We start from the raw sequence: 17,370 nt of genomic DNA, 5'->3' as shown, positions 1-17,370 counted from the left end.
AGTCACTAGCTTGCCTTTGCTCCATTCTAAATATGAGGGGATGACTCTCCTCATTGAGCTTTTCAGCTTCTTTTTCCATCTGGCAAATTCGGCTTTTTAAGGCATTCCTCTTCTCATTGACTTTTTTAGCCTCTTTTGCCAATTGAGTTAGTTTATTTTTTAAAGTGTTATTTTCCTCAGTCAGGCTATTGACTCTCATTTCATAATTTTCTTGCATCGTTCTCATTTCTCTTCCCAATTTTTCCTCCACTCCTCTTATCTGCTTCTTAAGGTCCTCTATGGCCTATAACCAGCTTGTGATTTCCTTTAAAGCTTTTGGTGCAGGAGTTCTGACTTCACTGTCTTCCTCCTATTCCATGCTTTCCTCCTTTTTGTCCCCAAAATAGGAGTCTAATGTTGGATTCTTCTGTTTGCTTTGTTTCCTTTGCCTGGTCATGTCTCCCCTCAGTCACTTGACCCGTGAGCTTTTTGCCATAGTAGGACTCTGCCACCAGACACGGAGCTTTCGTCCCAAATGCTGGGGTTTTCTCAGCTGCTGGAGGTATTAGTTGGGTGCGCTCTCTGCAGCCTCCACACACTCTGGCAAACGGGTCACACACCCCAGGACCTCCACCCTAGACTGCAGTCCAGATCCAACCAGGTTAAAGCAAGAGCGATTACCTGTCATACTGGTTTTTGGTCCCCCTACACTCTGCAGGCCAGGAGCTGAAGCTGCCATGCAGTGGCGGCTATGCTGCAGCCCTCAGTGGCTTCTCGCCCCAGGGGCAAAAGCCATGCTCTCCCAACTACTGGTCCCAAAAGTCCAGACTGCACTGATCTCTCACTTTTTCCTTAGCATCTATGTGTTGATAAATCTGGAAGTGGCCACAGCTGCTGGTAATCTGGAGTCCCTCCGGCCGGGGGCTGGTCAGGCCCACCCTGAGGATAAAACCTCGCTCACAGGGCGTGGGCTTGGCTCCCAGAGTGCTGCGCTGGCCGGTACCTGTTGGCCTGCCGAGCCGTCCTCAGCGGGAGGTTAGCTTCTCTGTGTCATTTTGTGGCTTCTGCAGCCCCAAAGTTTGTTCAGAGTCCCTTTTTTACATGGATTGGGGAAGGTGGAAGCTGGAGCCCCACAGAGGTCCTGCTTCTACTCCGCCATCTTGACTCCGCCTCTCTGGATGTTGTTATTCTTCAGAAGCTTTTTCTTCATCTATTGATATAATCATGTTTTTATTGTTTTTTGTTAATGTGGTCAGTCATGTTTATTATTTTCCTAATATTGAACTAGCTCTGCAATCCTGGTATAAATCCAGCCTGTTTATACCTTATAATCTTTTTCATATGTTGCTGTAGTCTCCTTGCTAATATTTTATTTTAAAATTTTGCATCAGTTTGCTTCCTCTTTAGCAATATTGGTCTATAGTTTTCTTTCTCTGTTTTGACTTCTCTCTAGTTTAGATATTAAAACCATGTCTGAATCATAGAAGAAATTTGATAGGATCCCTTCTTTTCCTATTTTTTTCCCCAAACAGTTTATATTGTATTGAATTTAGTTCTTTAAATGTTTGGTAGAATTAACTTGTAAATCCATCTGGTCCTATTTGGGGGTGGGATGGAAAGTAGTTCATTTGTAACTTTTTCCATTTCTTTTTCTAAGATAGTATTATTTAATTACTTTCTTTCCTGTTCTGTTCATCTGGGAAGTTTATATTTTTGTAAATATTTATTTCATTTAGATTATCAGTTTTACTGTCATACAGTTGAATGAAAATAGTCCCCAATTATTTTCTTTCTCCAGTCAGTCTTTTGCCTTCTGGACTATCATATTCTGAACTCTCACTTCCTTTATAGTGGTGGCTGCTAAGTCATGTGTGATTCTGACTGTGGCCTCTTAATACTTGAATTCTTTCTGTCTGCTTGCAATGTTTTTACTTGGCTTGGGAGCTCTCTGGATTTTGCCTTTGTTTTTGTAAGTTTTCAGTGGATTGCTGATATACTCAGCCACCATTAACCTGCTGGGAGTCTCTGTAGGTTCAGAGTGACTGAATTGTAGGTTCACCTTTTGTCTGACAAAAGGTATTTCTACCCTGGTTATTCAGCTGCAGACTTCACACTAGACTAGAAGCTAGAACTTAGTCATGCTCTGCTCCTGAGTTTAGAGCCACATAGCTATTCTTTGCCTCTGAACATGTTCCTTTCTCAATAAGTATCTGAGACCTACAATCCTTTCTGCTTCCCCTGTTCACACTTCCTCAGTCTGCTCTGGATCTGTGCTTCTGGGCCTGGGTAGTGACAGAGCTGCCAGATGACACCCATTCCTCTACCCTGCACTAGGTTAGGGATTCCTAGGATCTCTTCTTGCCCAGGGCCTCAGTCCTCTTTAATTCCCTGGGAACTGCAATGCTCTGCATAGCCCCATATTCCTGGACAGGCCTGGTCCCCAGTGTGGGCAGACATCTTAGTCTGTCTTCCCAAGTCAACCTGGGCTAGAAAAATGACTCACTATGATTTTTTTCCTTCTATTTCCTGATTAGCATTCAGTCTGGTAAGTTTTCTAGATCTTTGATCTTTGTGGAAGAGTTGTGGTGGGGGACTCTACTTCATTATTGTTATGGCACTGAAACTCAGTCTTACCTACCTTAGCTGCCCAGGCAGTTGGATAAGATGATCTTTAAGGTGCCTCATTCTTTGATTTCAAATGTTGAATGGGATATTAATGGCCCCAGGATAGAGTAACACCTGGCAAGTTGTATGAGGAGAACTTTATGTAGGTTTCACCCTACCCATTTGTAATGCCATGGTTACCTCTTTTATACCCATCCTGGTTGTCTTCAGCCTCTCTCTTTGTTCTTTTTTAATGGTATTTGCCACGGGTTTTGGCATCCACCATTCAGGAGGACAATGAGGGGAAGTTGTATAGTGGAAAAAATGCTGGGTTTAGAATTAAAAGTTTCTGGGCCTGAATCCTAGCTCTGTCACCTACTACTTACATGAACTTGTACATGTCACTTCCTCCCGGGGCCAAAGTCTTCTCATTTGTAAAATGTGGAGTATGGACGATGACCTTCTAAAACCCCATCTTATGCTAAATAGGATGGCATGTGTGGAGTGTTGACTCTAATTGCCCACAGACAAGGGTAGAATAAAATCCAGGGTAAGCTATTATATGTTTAATTTTGAACTTGAATCTCTTATTCACCCAAAATGAGTTTGAAAATACAGATGAAAATACATCATGCAAGCATTGTTTTTGTTTGGGGTAGTCTTGTAGTATGACTTTGAGTAATACTGTATTGGTGGTGAAGAAAAGAATGCCACAGTGTATTGAGTTGGATTTACTGCTTTTGATTAATTAGTGACTTGGTTGTTTATCACAACCTCTAGTTTGACATTTTTGTGTCATGAACATATGGGTTTAACAACATATGGGTCCCTTCTCAGAATAATGTTTTAAAATACATAAAATAAAATACATAGAATGATAAAGAAAACCAGTTATATTAAATACATTTATCAAAATATTTAAAAACAAGTTCACAAATCCCAGGTTATGAACTCATACATTAGGAAAGTTTCTTCTTTGCAACCTCGATTTCCCAATTTATAAAGAAGGGATAACTACACTTGTTACTTCACCCAGTTCTTGGGATTTTTGTAAGGAAGAAAGTGTGAGAAGAGATTAGAGTCCTAGGATAAGGTGCTAGACAAATACAAAGCTTAATTATATTATTTGGATTTCATGTTGTCTACTTTCTCTTTTTCTTGTCCTTTTATTACTAGAAACACATGTATGAGAATAGGATCTCAGTTGCCTAGGAGGCCATCTGCTTCTGTGTTCTCCCACACCTGAAGCCTCTGTCCTTTTTGACATCACCACCACATTTACTGACATAGTTTAGGAGGACTTAAAATTGTACCTAGTGACTTGAGGCTGGGAACAAAACAACAAGAACAGACAAGCCTTCCACTTGAGGCCTGTTTTAATGTTGCTGTGTGTGGTGATAGAAAATGGAGAGTGTAGAGAAAGCCTGTAATATTTCAGCAGATGGGCTTGAAATAGAATTTATTTTTAAATTTCTGTGAGACATCAGTGACACTTAGGAAATGTACACCAAATTCAGTAGTAACAGGGATGCCATCTGATAGGCACACAAGTTCTCTGCAGTGAGCTCACAAGCCACTGACTCTTTCATGGCAAAAACTGAAGATCTCATAGGCCAAGACACAAGCTTCTGGCTAAGAGGATTCCTCCTGGTTTTTTGTTGTTGGTCTTCATAGGACACTTTGGAAGCCAGGGCACTGTTGAGGGACCAGTATTTGGCTCCCTACTTTGATTTTCTTCTCCTGAGACTGGCAGCTCTGGATTCTATCACAGGAACTGATAGATGGTGATGCTGCAGCTCTTTATCACCACTGTCCAGCTGCAGCCTGAGTGACTCCTGTGCTGGTCCCAATATATGGTGCTGCCAGCCCTGCTGGCTCATATGAACTATTCATTGTATATAAGGAGCATGCTCAGTTGATTTTCTACCAATTCTCTTTTTAACCTCCCCTGAATAGGATATCCAGCAGTTGGGATTCATTCTTGATAATTATCTGGCACTTTTTCCCAAAGAAAATCCAAGTGCTTAACAGGCATTATTTCATTTATCCTCACAATATCCAAGTGAAGTAGAGGATATGGTTTGTTTTGTAAATGGGTAACTAAGAAGGCATAGATGAACAATCTAAGTTTATTTGTAGAATAGGGAAGAGAACATAGCCTTTAATTACTAGAACCAGTGGGCAGAAGTTTTCCCAAAAGAACATCTGAGGACCCAAAGGAAGGAGAGATGAGTATTATATTTACTGTGGTTTCTCAGGTACATAGAATGATATTTGGGGCTAGATAGGAATCAGAGTTAGAATAATAAAGCACTAAAAGAAACATTTGTAAGGCAGTTATTACTTGATGTATAGACATGAAATGAATTGAAGTCTTCACGCAGCATGAAGGAAAAGAAACATATGAGAGAAAAGGAGGTACAGTTATAAATTCTAACTAGGGCCTTTGAGGTGAAAGCTTTTTAAATCTTTCATAATTGGTAACATCATTTTAGAAACCATTGCACTGAACACTACTAATGCACTATTACTAACATTCTTTTTCCCTCCTTTAATTTCTTCATAATTATAATAACAATAATATATTCTATGATGCTTTAAAGTTTTATAAAGTGCTTTATAGTAATTATCCCATTTTAACTAGCACAATAGTGTGAAGTAAGGTAATGTAAATATTATTATCACCATTTTACAGAAGTGAAAACTAAGGTTCATAAAAGTTGTGACTTACCCACAATTAATAAGTGACTAATAAGTGAGACAGGGCCAGCATGTGAATCCAAGGCTCATTCCATCCAAGTCCAGGTCCCTTTCCATTATAAACACTACCTTTTGGGATGAAATGCCCTAAAAGCATATAGATAATTCACAATATTCATAATGATCAAGTACCTTTTATTTGTATGACATTTTAGTTTTTTCAGAGTCCTTTTTCATATTGCTGTGTGTGAGAGAGGAAAGAGACAGAGAGCACACAAGTACAAATGTGAGTAGGCCTTCCGTTTTACAGATGAGGAACCTATCTTTTTAAATTAGACTTTATTTCTCTTTCCCTTCCCCTCCCCCACTGGAAAAAAGAGAAAGGAAACCTTTGTAATAAGTAAAATGCATATCAAGCAAAACAAATACCTGGCAGTGTCCAAAATGTATGCCTCATCCTGCCTATTGAATCCATCACCTCTTTGTCAGGAGGTGAGTAATATCCTTCATCACTGATACTCTGGACCTGGCTAAAGTTTACAGGACTAGTTACCAGAATAATTACCAGAAGAAAAAGGGGGGTCTAGAACTAAGATCTGACCCCCTGCTTACATATTTCTTTCCATTAGACCATGGAAAATTGAGACTTAACTGTACTTTCATATTAATTCCCTTGTTACTGAGAAAAGATGTGAAGTGTAAGTGAATCTATGAAAGATACACATTTAGGATCTCCTGGTTCATTATATTGTGTATTGAAGTGAGACAAGAGTGCTTTAGAATGTGGAGAAGAAACAAACCTCATTTCTTCTTACAGATGTGTGAACAGTATCTTTCCCTTGAGAAAGTTACAGATGGCTCCAGACCTTTGTTCCAAGTGTCAGGACTGAGTTCTGTCATTGTAGCCATTAGATGTTTTAAGTTATCAGGGGGCCATCTAACATCTAAAACATCCCATTCATTTTTCTTGCTGTCTTACTCTTTAGCTTGAAAACTACCTTCCCCAACTCATGAATGGAGCTTCGGAGGAATTTGGGTTTCAAATGTCATTTTCTTTCTTGACTGTTAGTGGTGGGCCAGAAAATTACAGATCTACAGCCATGGGAGATATTTTTATACTGGCTGCTTAATTGTATCAGACCAACCTCTCCTCTGATTGCACGAGAGATCACTAATAGTTAAGCACTCAGCCACGGAGATGCCTTAGTATAGATTAGCTGTGCTTGCATTCTTGAGAAGCAGCCTCTGAGTAGCACCTTGACAATAATGCCTATGGGAAATCCTGCCTAGCCTCCAGGATCCTGAGGGTGTTACTGCCTTGATTTAGCTTTTCTGCATCTTTACCTTCCAGAGATATTCCAGAAACTTTTTCAGCACTTTTTAGGTCTTCCACAACCACCAGAGGCAGCAGGTTAGTAATATTTTTCCCATTCTACTGGCAATAAATGAATGAATAAATAAGGCAAGTAAGCAGCTTGCTCAAACCCAGGTCATGTACCGCCTCCAAAGTAGCACCAATACTAGAATTCAGCTCCCAAGTTTCCATACTGTTGCTATGCTACACTGGCACTTTTTCCTCAAAGCAGTGCTTCCATTTCTTTCAAATGCCTTTCTGCCAGTGCTGTATTATAGTTAGGTTTATTATATGGTCAACAATTTCACTGGTAAACCTCACTGCTGATTATCCAATGAGGTCCATTCACCTCATGTAGAAGATATTAGCATTGCCACACATACACACCCACTCCTGTATGTATTATGCACATTTTTTACACGTATACTTTTTGGCTAGTATTTCCTTCTGGGTATTTTACAAAAGGATTTAGACTCATAAATAGGTTGCTTTACATACCTGAGCTTTAAGAAAATAGTGAGCTTTCTGAAGGTCTCTGAGCACAGAAGACCTTCCCCCAGTTTGGAGTGCTTAGTTATCATAGAGCTAAAGTACTTTAGGAGGGTAAATAGTAGGGAGGAGAAGGTAAGGTATGCATGGGGAAAGCCTGGGTGCTGGGACCCAGGTATAGTTGGAGCAAGAAGTACCTTGTCCTGTAAATCCCTGTTGACAGGGTGGAGAATTATGAATGAATCAGTTGTCATCTTCCAGATAATGATGCTATTCCTCAGAACTGGAGATAATTGTCTGTCAAGGATACTGTGACTGGGGACTGGGGAGAAGGAGGTGGGTAGAAGAAGGGAATTCTTGTCCTGGTAAAGTAGGATGAACTCTGAGGTTCTAGGATTCTGTTTCTAGTAGAGTAGACTCAACCTTCAAGTCTTAAAACTTGAAAGAGACTTACTAAAATTTTAATCAGGGAGTTGGTTAAACCAAAAGAAATTGATCATGAAGAAAGCATTTCCCTCCCATCCTTTTAGGACTATAGCCAGAAATGTGACATTTTAAGATTCATTCCTGGAACTTTAAACAGATATTGCTAGCCAGGTCCCATTTCCAAATGCTAGCTTCCCTTTTTACCGTTTCTGGGTACTCATGTGTGTTTTGCTCTTTTTCAACCAGGCCAAGGAACTGGAAGGTGTAGAAGCAGAGCTAAGACGCCGTGACATTTTCTATAAAGAACAATTGGGTCGCATTGAAAGAAAGGTAAGGTCTGTCTTCGTTTTGATTTTCACAGCCAAGTGCTAACATCTGACTAGTATCCACATGGATCAGTGTCCCAAAGGAGCAGAAAGCATTATGCTGACACCTGGAGTCATCAAGTCTCATCCTTGCCCTGCACTCCCCTGTTTCCTCAGGACCAACCTACCCGTTCCCTTTCCCCTTGCATCAAACAGCTCTACAAACTGAACCTTTTTAACAGGTTGCATTCAAGAAGGTAATTGGTTTTTAATTGAACAATTTTTATTGAATGCAGTTCCACTATCATTTAACTTAAAAAAATTCATCTCTCACCACAGGGCGGTGCTGAGAACCAATTTACCTTTCTCTATTTAGTTAAGAAGCTGAGTTGGAGAAAATAGTAATAATAATGTTAAGTCTTGCTATACAAATACATTAAAGTTGTATTATTAATTTTTTCCTGGGAGTCAGGGAGATCAAAGTACACCACTGCTGCACACTCTCTGTTTCTCTTAGGACAAGCCTTTGAAATGAATACCTTTTAAAGAGACATCAAGCCTTTTTTTTAAAAAAAAACTAGCAGTGATTTATAAAAACCCATTTAGTGACTTGTTTACCAGCCCTTTTTTGGTTTAGTTGCTAATAATGATGGCTTTCCCAAAACAAATGCTTTAGAAAAAATTGGCAGGGTGTAGAAGGATCTCAGTGAAGTGTTTTCACCTCCTGCCAGAGGTAACTAAGCCTGGTTTGCTGCAGAATAGTGACTAAAAATGAACTGTCCTGATTACAACTATAAAACACCATTTGACAGTATGTTTAGTGGGTCTGATTCCCAATGGGGTTTCCCATTATAACCAAAGTAGAGCCACAAAGACAACTGAATTGAACAATTGTGGGGATAAGAAGGAAGCTATTTCCTTGGCTATCTGTTTTATTACCATGACTTCTCATTTTTGGTAGAGGCAGCAAATATTACACCAAACGGGATGATAACACAAAATACTAGGGGTTATATTAATATATTGACATTACATAGAACTAGAAAATGTTATAATATTCTGTATTGCTTACCCATGTCATAAAAATATATATCTTTTTTTATTAAGCAGAGTTCCATCTCAAGTTTGAATGTAGCTTATAAATGTTAGGGATTGTGAATTGAAAGCCTGAAAAAAAAAAGGGGAGGGGAGAATCCACCAGCCATAGCTCTAATTATCACAGTTGCCCATATGTTCATAAGCACAGATTTTTTTTTTGTTATGTGTGCAATTCTTCAGTTTCCTGCTGTGCCACTCTTGTGTTTCTCTCTCCAGTTTTGGCTCCTAAAAGCACTGGGATGTGTATCTATCTAGAGCGGGAAGGAGCTAGGCCCTCTTGCATTTTTCTCCTATAAAAAATTGCTTTCTGGTGGAACTCTGTCTCACTGGCTTTTTCTTTGCTCTTTAATGCTCACCCTTATAAAGAATGAAAAATGCTTTGTCTTGCTGAAAGGGAAAAAATGTACCAGAAGAATTTGACTTTATCATCTCTTCTTCCCCTTAGTAATCAAAAAGAGACATCCAAACTCCTTGCATATGCAGATGCAGACTTTTTTTTAATGAGGATTTGCCACAAGATTGTGAAAAGATATTAAGTGCTGCTACAAGGAGGTGCAAAACCACTATCTTTTTTTCTGACTCAAACACTAGCATTTTGCAGCTAATAAAATTTTAAAAATGCCTCCATAACGTTCTGAAGAGCAGAGATTGGTGAGGAAGATAGAGAAGATTACTAGGAACATGGGAAAGAGGGAGAAAAGAAATGCAATAATAAGGCTTAATTTTATTAGTTTTTTAAAAAGGTTTTGATCTTCTCTGTGGATAATTTTATTTATGTAATGACTGGAAAGATGGAAACACAACATCCGACAATCTTTTTTTATAAGCTATTTCTTTTATATAATTCAGCTTTCATGTGTTGAATACTTTCAGACCTTGACATTTTCGGTTGCCAGAGACACAACATAGCTTTAGGACTTTCCAATGAAGCTCTTTTCTTATAGCTTTTTTTTTTTAAATTTAAAGAGATTAGCTCGAAGATGACTTAAAGAGAGACTACTGACGAGTGGCTCCCGTGTCATATCCCTGGCCTAGTGCCCTGCTCTTAGACAGCAGTGGAGCACATAGGGATAAGGACTGAGGAAGAGGATTTAGAGCTGGTCGGGAAGTGGGAAGCAGGAAGTGCAGTCAGTCAGTCAGCAAGAATTTATTAAGCACCTTTTGTGTGCACTGAGTTAAGTGCTAGGGACATAGTTAAGGCCAAAAGAAGTCCCAGTTCTCAAGAAGCTTCTTCTAATGGAGGAGATAACCTGCAAACGACTTAGTAGAAACAAGTAATAGTATAAATTGGAGATAATCTCAGAAGGAAGGCACTAAGATTAAGGATGTCTAGGAAAAACTTCCTGTAGAAAGTAGGAATTCAGTTGAGACTTTAAAGAAGCCAGGTAAACTAGAAGGCATACTTCAGGAGAGAGAAAGTTCCAGGCATGGAGGACAGCCAGTAAAAATGCATAGAGCCAGGAGATAGAGATGCAATGTCTCATACAAATAACAGTAAGGAGCCCAGTGTCACTAGATGGAAGAGTATATGGTGAGGAAGAGGTTATGAAAGGCTTTAAAGCCCAACAGAGGATTTTTTATTTGAACTTGGGAGATAATAGGAATTTATAAGAGTTCCTTAAATGCATGTGTGTGTGTGTGGGGGAGGGTAATGTGGTCAGAACTGTGCTTAAGGAATATCACTTTGACAGCTGAGTGCATGATGAACCACAATGGGGAGAGACCTGAGGCAGGAAGGCCAACCAGCAGGCTCTTGTCCAGGTGTGAAGTGAAGAGGGCCTGTCAGTGTCAGAAGAGAGGAGAAAGTGTATATGAGGTGTTTTGAAGGTTAAATTGCTAGGGATTGGCAACTGATTGGGCATAAAGGAGGTAAGAGAGAAAGATGGCAACTAGGTTTTGAACCTGGATGACCTTTGTTGTCAATAGAGAGGTTAGAAAGGGGTTTGAGTTATTTCAGTTTTCAAGATGAAATAAAATAGCTATCAAGATGTCCTCCTTGAGAAAGAACTGACTAGAATGCCTCTCTTAGATCTACCTCTCCCTCTTTCCCACCTCCCCAGGAAATAATAAAAACAAAGCATAAGATACTGGTTTAGCCTCTTGCCAGTTGATAATAATAGAAGACAGCAGGAGTAGAAATTAGATAATGGAGGAGACAGAATTTTTTCTTTAAATACTCGTTCTACACCAATAATTGTTTCATAGATGACTGATTGGGAAACTGAGACCCGCGTGAGGTTGAACAGTTTGTTCACTCCAATAATTCGTGACAATTAAGGCTTGAACCCAACTCTCCTCAATGACAACTCAGGGCAAGTTCTACTTAACTATACTTAAAGTACACTTCTTCCCCAAAGACTGTGTTGGCCTCATTTTCTCCTCTTTTCCTTGTGGGTATTTCTTAGTCTTTGCCCTGGAAAAGGTGGTCCTATTTTAGCCCTGTAGCAGTAAGGTTCTGAGGTTAAGTTCCATATAACACAGTTCCCATGAAATCCAGGCCAGGAAGCAGGAATCTTAGAAACTGAAGAAAGCAGAGTGAGGTCTAATAAGCTACTCCCAACTCAGTGGGTCCAGTTCTTGTGCACTTAACCACACTATGTCTCATTCTCTAATTATTTGTTTACCTCCTTTGTACCTAGCCCCCAAATTGGGCTGTAAACTATGTCTCATTTATCTTTGTAGTTCCTTTAGTACCTACGTAGCACAGTACCTTGCTTCTGAGTTGATATTAAACTAATGCTTTTATTAAATTTGAAGTACACTTGAATCTATGAGTCACATTTTAAAAATTGTCCCAGGGCTTTATAGTTTTCAGAATCATCTCACAATCACATGTAAAAACATAAGGATTTATTTTTTATTTCACCAAAGGGAAAAAAATGAGATTCAAAGTAAGCATCAGTCTCCCCAGTATCCCATAGCAAATTAGGGATTGGACTGGATTTGAAATTTGGTGTTCACCCTGCAAGTCCATGCAATGGTACCTGTAGTCTTTTTCTCCCAGAAGGAGAGAAGTCTAGTTTTTTTCTCTTTAAAAGAAAAATTTAACATTCTCATCATGTCTCAGATTTGAGGCATTCATCCCCTCTTTCCCCCCAACAGATACCATAATTAAAGACAGCATAATATTGTCATGATTTCTTGTTCTCTGGAAGTATTGAAATCCTCTGCCTCAGTTGGAGTAGTGAACTTCATGGTGATTCACCACTGACACCTGTTACATCTTCTTGTTTGATATGTCCCTTTACCTGTCAGTGGAAAATGACCCTATGCAAATTGACCTGTCCTGCACATACCACTCACAACTTGATACTTCTCAAGTGCCTTGACCAGGTCAGAAAATGAAGTCATTTTCAATTTATAAGGCACTGTTGGATTGTACTTACTATTTTTAGCATAGTGCTAGCAGCTTGTAGCTTTGAGAGTCCCAAATACTCTTTCTTTATTAATTTAGGTGCTGAAGTCTCCCCCTGAAGTGGCAACATGATGGAGGTTAGGGTTCATGACCCTTGTTCTGCTGCCCTTTAATGATTTAATATAGAAGGGAAAGAAATGGAGTAGGATCTATAAGTGGCATCATTCATGCACCATGTGAAATTTTCAACCAATTCATTTCTGACTTCTGTCTCTAATGTGTCATCTATTAATCAAGTTACTTGTCTGACCTCAAAAGTAGCTACATTAGATTACAATGGAAAGAACTTTAGTCTTGACATCAGAAATCTTGAGTTTTATTCCTAATTCTACTCTTCAGAGTTTTGGAGCAGGAGAGTAATATAGGTTTTATGAAAATTAATATGTAGTAGTGCGCAGATTGTATTGAAATGGGGAGAAGCTGAGTTAGGAGGTTGTTATTTTAATCTAGATGTAAGATGATAAGGACCCTTGAAAAGGAGGAGATAAGTCCTGTCCCTTTAGACAGAGTAAAGAAGAAAGTTGGGAGAAGAGACAAAGAGTCCGAGGTATTAGAAATAGAAAGTTGAGAAGTAGTGTCACATGGAACTACCAATAAAGGCCAAGGTCTTTATTGAAAACGAAGAAGTTAGAGATAGGGTTGGTGGCTTGCGGAGTCATTATTTGTGGGGAATGTGATAGTCAACTAGGATGGATTTGAGGGTTTCAGGAAGGATCAGTTAGTACAAATTAATAATGCAACATGTGATGTATAAAGGTACTTTCTCTAATTAGGTTCAAATCCAAGCTGTTATATTAAAGGAATTAGATTTTTAAAAATACAAACATAAGACTACTTATCTAATCTAACTCATTTCCATTCTTCAAAATAATTTCAAGAGGCCATTTTTTCCAAAGGAGCTGCCATTGCACAAAACATGTTATAATTTCTTTGACCTATGATTTGTGTTCTTCCCTTGAATGTCTTACCTCCTTGACCTATTTTTGTTCATGCCCTCCCTTCTGATCTTCAGCTGTAGATCAGCACCACAGTCTGCCTTCTGCCTTCTTTTGCAGAATCTCACTGAAGGAAATCACAACTATGCTAGTTTGGTCCAGTACAAACTCGTGTTATCTCATTTCTGCTGAGCCTTCACTGATGTATAACATTTCTTTTTTATTTCCTTGATTGGCTCTTTATACTAGGTTCTTGTGCCCCTGTGTTCCAATCCTTTTCCTTTTTCTCGACTTCCTATATCATACCTAAACATACTCTCTTCTCCTCTCTGCACCTCCCCTCCCTCATCTTCCCTTTGTCTTTGTTTTTGTTTTTCCCTCTTCTCTCCTTTTCCTTCCCCTTCTACCTTCTCTTCCCTTTCTGTTTCCCTCTTCGTCCAGTGGCTCCATATCACCTTTAAGATGAAATGCAAATCTCCTATTTGGCACTCAAAGCCCTTCATAACCTAGTCCCTCCCTACCTTTCCAGTCTTCTTAGACCTTACTCCCCCACCAGATACTTTTTAATCCAGTGATACTGGTCTCCTTGATGTTCCACAAATAAGATGCTCCATCTCTGTGCTAGCTGCCTTCATGCCTAAAACTCTCTCTCCCTTCATCTCTGCTTCCTTCCCTCGTTTCCCTTAAGTCCCAACTAAAACTTTATTTCTACAGGAACACTTTCCCAACCCCTTTTAATTGTAGGGCTTGTTTATTTGCTTGTTGTCTTCCCCATAAGATTGTGAGCACCTTGAGGGCAGGGGTTGTCTTTTGCCTCTTTTAGTATCCCCAGTAAAGTGATTGACACATAGTAGGTGCTTAATGTTTATTGACTGACTCCCTGTCTTCCTTCCCCTCCCCATCCTTTAATTTATCAAGAAGAAAAGCCTTTTCTGCCAGGGCTAACCTTCTTACCTATGTCCTCAATCTTTTCACTTTCCATTTTCTACAGGAACTTGCCTCCATTATTCTTGTATCTCCATTCCCTTTTTTGTCTTTATTCTGTTTGATAGATACTGTCTTCCCTCCCTGTTGTTTCGTTCCTTGGTTTTTATCTCTCTCTGCCTTTGGTTTTCTTCCTGCTTTAGTGTCTTTTGTTGAATCATCATCATCTGTATCCTGCTCCCTTAGCATGGATATCCATCAGGGCTCTCTATCCAGGACTTGCTTTTATTTCTAGATATTTTGTCGTAATGATCACATTTGTTCAGTTGTGTTTAGTTATAATCTATATAAATGAATCCCAAATTTCTATATACAGGCTTTATTACTACCCTGAACTTCAAGTCTGTATCATCAGCTTGCCTGCTGGCAATTGCTTCATGGGTACCCTGTCAACGTCTTAAACATATGCTCAAAATGGACTGAGGTTCTCCACTTTCAGCTTCATATCCCAAAACTTCTTTGCTTCTAGACTTCCCCATTTTCTGTTTTTTTTTCATTTTCAAAAAATTTATGGAATAAAAAAGTAAATCAACATAAATCTTCAGCATTCCTGTATATCACAAACAAAACCCTGTAGGAAGCAATAGTAAAAGATACCCCATTTAAAATAACTTTAGAAAGTATAAAATACCTGGAGTCCACCTACCAAAACAAATCTAGGAATTATATAGATAAAATTATGGAAAAAACTTTATTTACAAATAAAATCAGATTTAAATAATTGGAGAAATCGTAATTGTTCATGGATAAGCAGGGCCAATATAATAAAAATGACATTATTACCTAAACTAATTTATATATTCCCATCCCAATTAAATTACCAAAAAATTATTTTGCTGAATTAGAAAAAATAATAAAATTCATTTGAAAGAGAAAAAAGACAAGAATATCAAAGAAACTAATAAAAGTATAAAGGAGGTTTAGTAGTACGAGATCTTAAACTATATTATAAGACAGTAATTTATCAAGCAGATACTGGCCAAGAAATAGAAAGGTAGATCAATGGAACAGGGTATACATACAACTTACAGCAACAAATAAATATAATAACCTTGTATTTGACAAGTGTAAAGACTTAAGATTTTGGAATAAGAATTCATTATTTCATAAAAATTGTTGGGAAAGCAGTATGACAGAAATTGGGCATAGACCAATATCTTATACCATTTACCAAGATAAGGTCAAAATATAAAGAGGGAGATTATGAGAAAATTAGAAGAAAATAGAATATATTACCTGTGAGATTTATGGATAGGTAAATGATTTATGAATAAACAACAGATAGAAAACAAAGTTAGGTGTAAAATGGATAATTTTGATTACATTAAATTTAAAAGGTTTGTACAAGTAAAACAAATGTAGACAAGATCAGAAGGAAAGTAGAAAATTCGGGGGAAACTTCTAGACAGTTTCTCAGATAAAGATCTCATCTCAAATATATAAAGAATTTTGTCAAATCTATATGAATACAAGTCATCTCCCAGTTGATAAATGGCCAAAGGATATGAAATGCAGTTTTCTAATGAAGAAATCAAGATTTATAGTCAAATGAAAAAAGTGCTCTAAATCATTATTGGTTAGAGAAATGTAAATTAAAATAACCTTGAGATATCATTTTACACCTACAAGATTGGCCAAAATGATTGAGGGGGAAAGTGACAAATGTTGGAGGGGATGTGGAAAAATTAGGACACGAATTCGTTGTTGTTGGAATTGTGAACTGGCCCAGCCATTTTGGAGAGCAATGTGGAATTATGCTGAAAGAGTTATTAAAATGTTTCTACCCTTTCACCCAGCAGTACAACTACTAGGTCTGTTTCCAAAGATGATTAGGGAAAAAGGCAAAGAACCTATGTGTTCTAAAATGTTTGTAGCAGCTCTCTTTGTGGTGGCAAAGAATTGGAAATCACAGGGATGCTCATCAGTTAGGAAATGACTGAACAAGTTGTGGTATAGGATTGTGATGGAATACTCTTGTGGTATAAGAAATGATGAACTGGTTGATTTTAGAAAAACATGGAAAGACTTGTATGAAATAATGAAGAGTGAAATGAGCAGAACCAAGTAAACACTGTATATAGTAACAGCAGTATTGCTTTAAGAATGAATTTCAGCAAATAAGTCATTTTGACGATTATAAATACCCAAATTAGCTATAAAGGACATAATGAAGAAAGATACTATCTGCATCCAGAGAAAGAACTGATAAATAGAAGTATGTATCAAATAATTTTATATATTATACACACACATACACACATCTGTTTCTAATGGTAGCTATGGGGGGAGGTAAAAAAAAGAAATTTACATGATAACTTTATTATATCTTTTAAAGGAATAGCAAGTTGTGTATAATAGACTTGTAATTCCATGTGTGGTCATCTTTTTTGTTGTACTGTTGTGGAAATGCTTGTTTTATTCCAAAAATTTAACTTAAATAAATAAATGAAAGTGAGGAAAAAGTAGGATGGAACCCAGAGAATTTGAAGATAGTTAGCCCTGTTTTTATTGTTGTTTTCTAAATCCTTAGCTCATTAGCTTGTGTTTTTTAGGCACCAACAGTGTTCCCAATACCAGTCCTAGAAATTTATATAATGTTTTTCCAAGGAGCTCAAAACATATTACAATGCTCATTCTCACAGCAGCTTTGTAGAATTAAGCCTTTTTCACAAATGGGAGCACAGAAAGAAGAATATTAGTCAATAAATATTTGTATTAACCAACCAGTGTATGCAAACATCAGTAGGTGTTTGAAAAGTGTTTATAGCCTTTGATCTCAGGGTCATTTAAGGTATTACTAGTCAAGACAATCCTGAAAGACGAAATTTAGTAGGAACAACATTGAAGTAGTTTTCTAAGAGATAAAAAAGTCAGTCATCAATTTTTGTGTGTGATGCTTGCAATTGGTAGAACATGGTGCTAAGTGGATGAATTTAAAATTTGACTTTGCACAACTTCAATGGAAAATCTCAGGAGTGAGAGTATATCACAAACCAAAAATGAGTCATCTGTGTGCTTCAAGTTGCCTGATAAAAAAAAGAAAGAGTATCTAGCTTATTGGGGGAATGAGGAGACTTGTTT

General features: G+C 38.0%; 1 protein-coding gene across 4 annotated transcripts in view; it reads left to right on the top strand.

Annotated features, from left to right (window-relative positions):
• Positions 1-17,370, top strand: part of CHCHD6 (coiled-coil-helix-coiled-coil-helix domain containing 6) — a 350,778-nt gene that overhangs the window by 146,446 nt on the left and 186,962 nt on the right. For all 4 annotated transcript variants that reach the window (XM_069083837.1, XM_069083836.1, XM_069083835.1 and 1 more), the window contains one exon: positions 7,799-7,882. In XM_069083837.1, coding sequence (XP_068939938.1) covers positions 7,799-7,882 — 84 coding nt within the window. The remainder of the gene's footprint in view (positions 1-7,798; positions 7,883-17,370) is intronic.

Source organism: Petaurus breviceps, unplaced genomic scaffold, assembly GCF_028583685.1.
Source record: "Petaurus breviceps papuanus isolate PSGF00001 unplaced genomic scaffold, PetGlider_PUasm1.0 174, whole genome shotgun sequence".
NCBI lineage: Eukaryota > Metazoa > Chordata > Mammalia > Diprotodontia > Petauridae > Petaurus > Petaurus breviceps.
The sequence above is the reverse complement of the archived record's forward strand: the minus strand, read 5'-3'. Positions and strand labels throughout refer to the sequence as shown.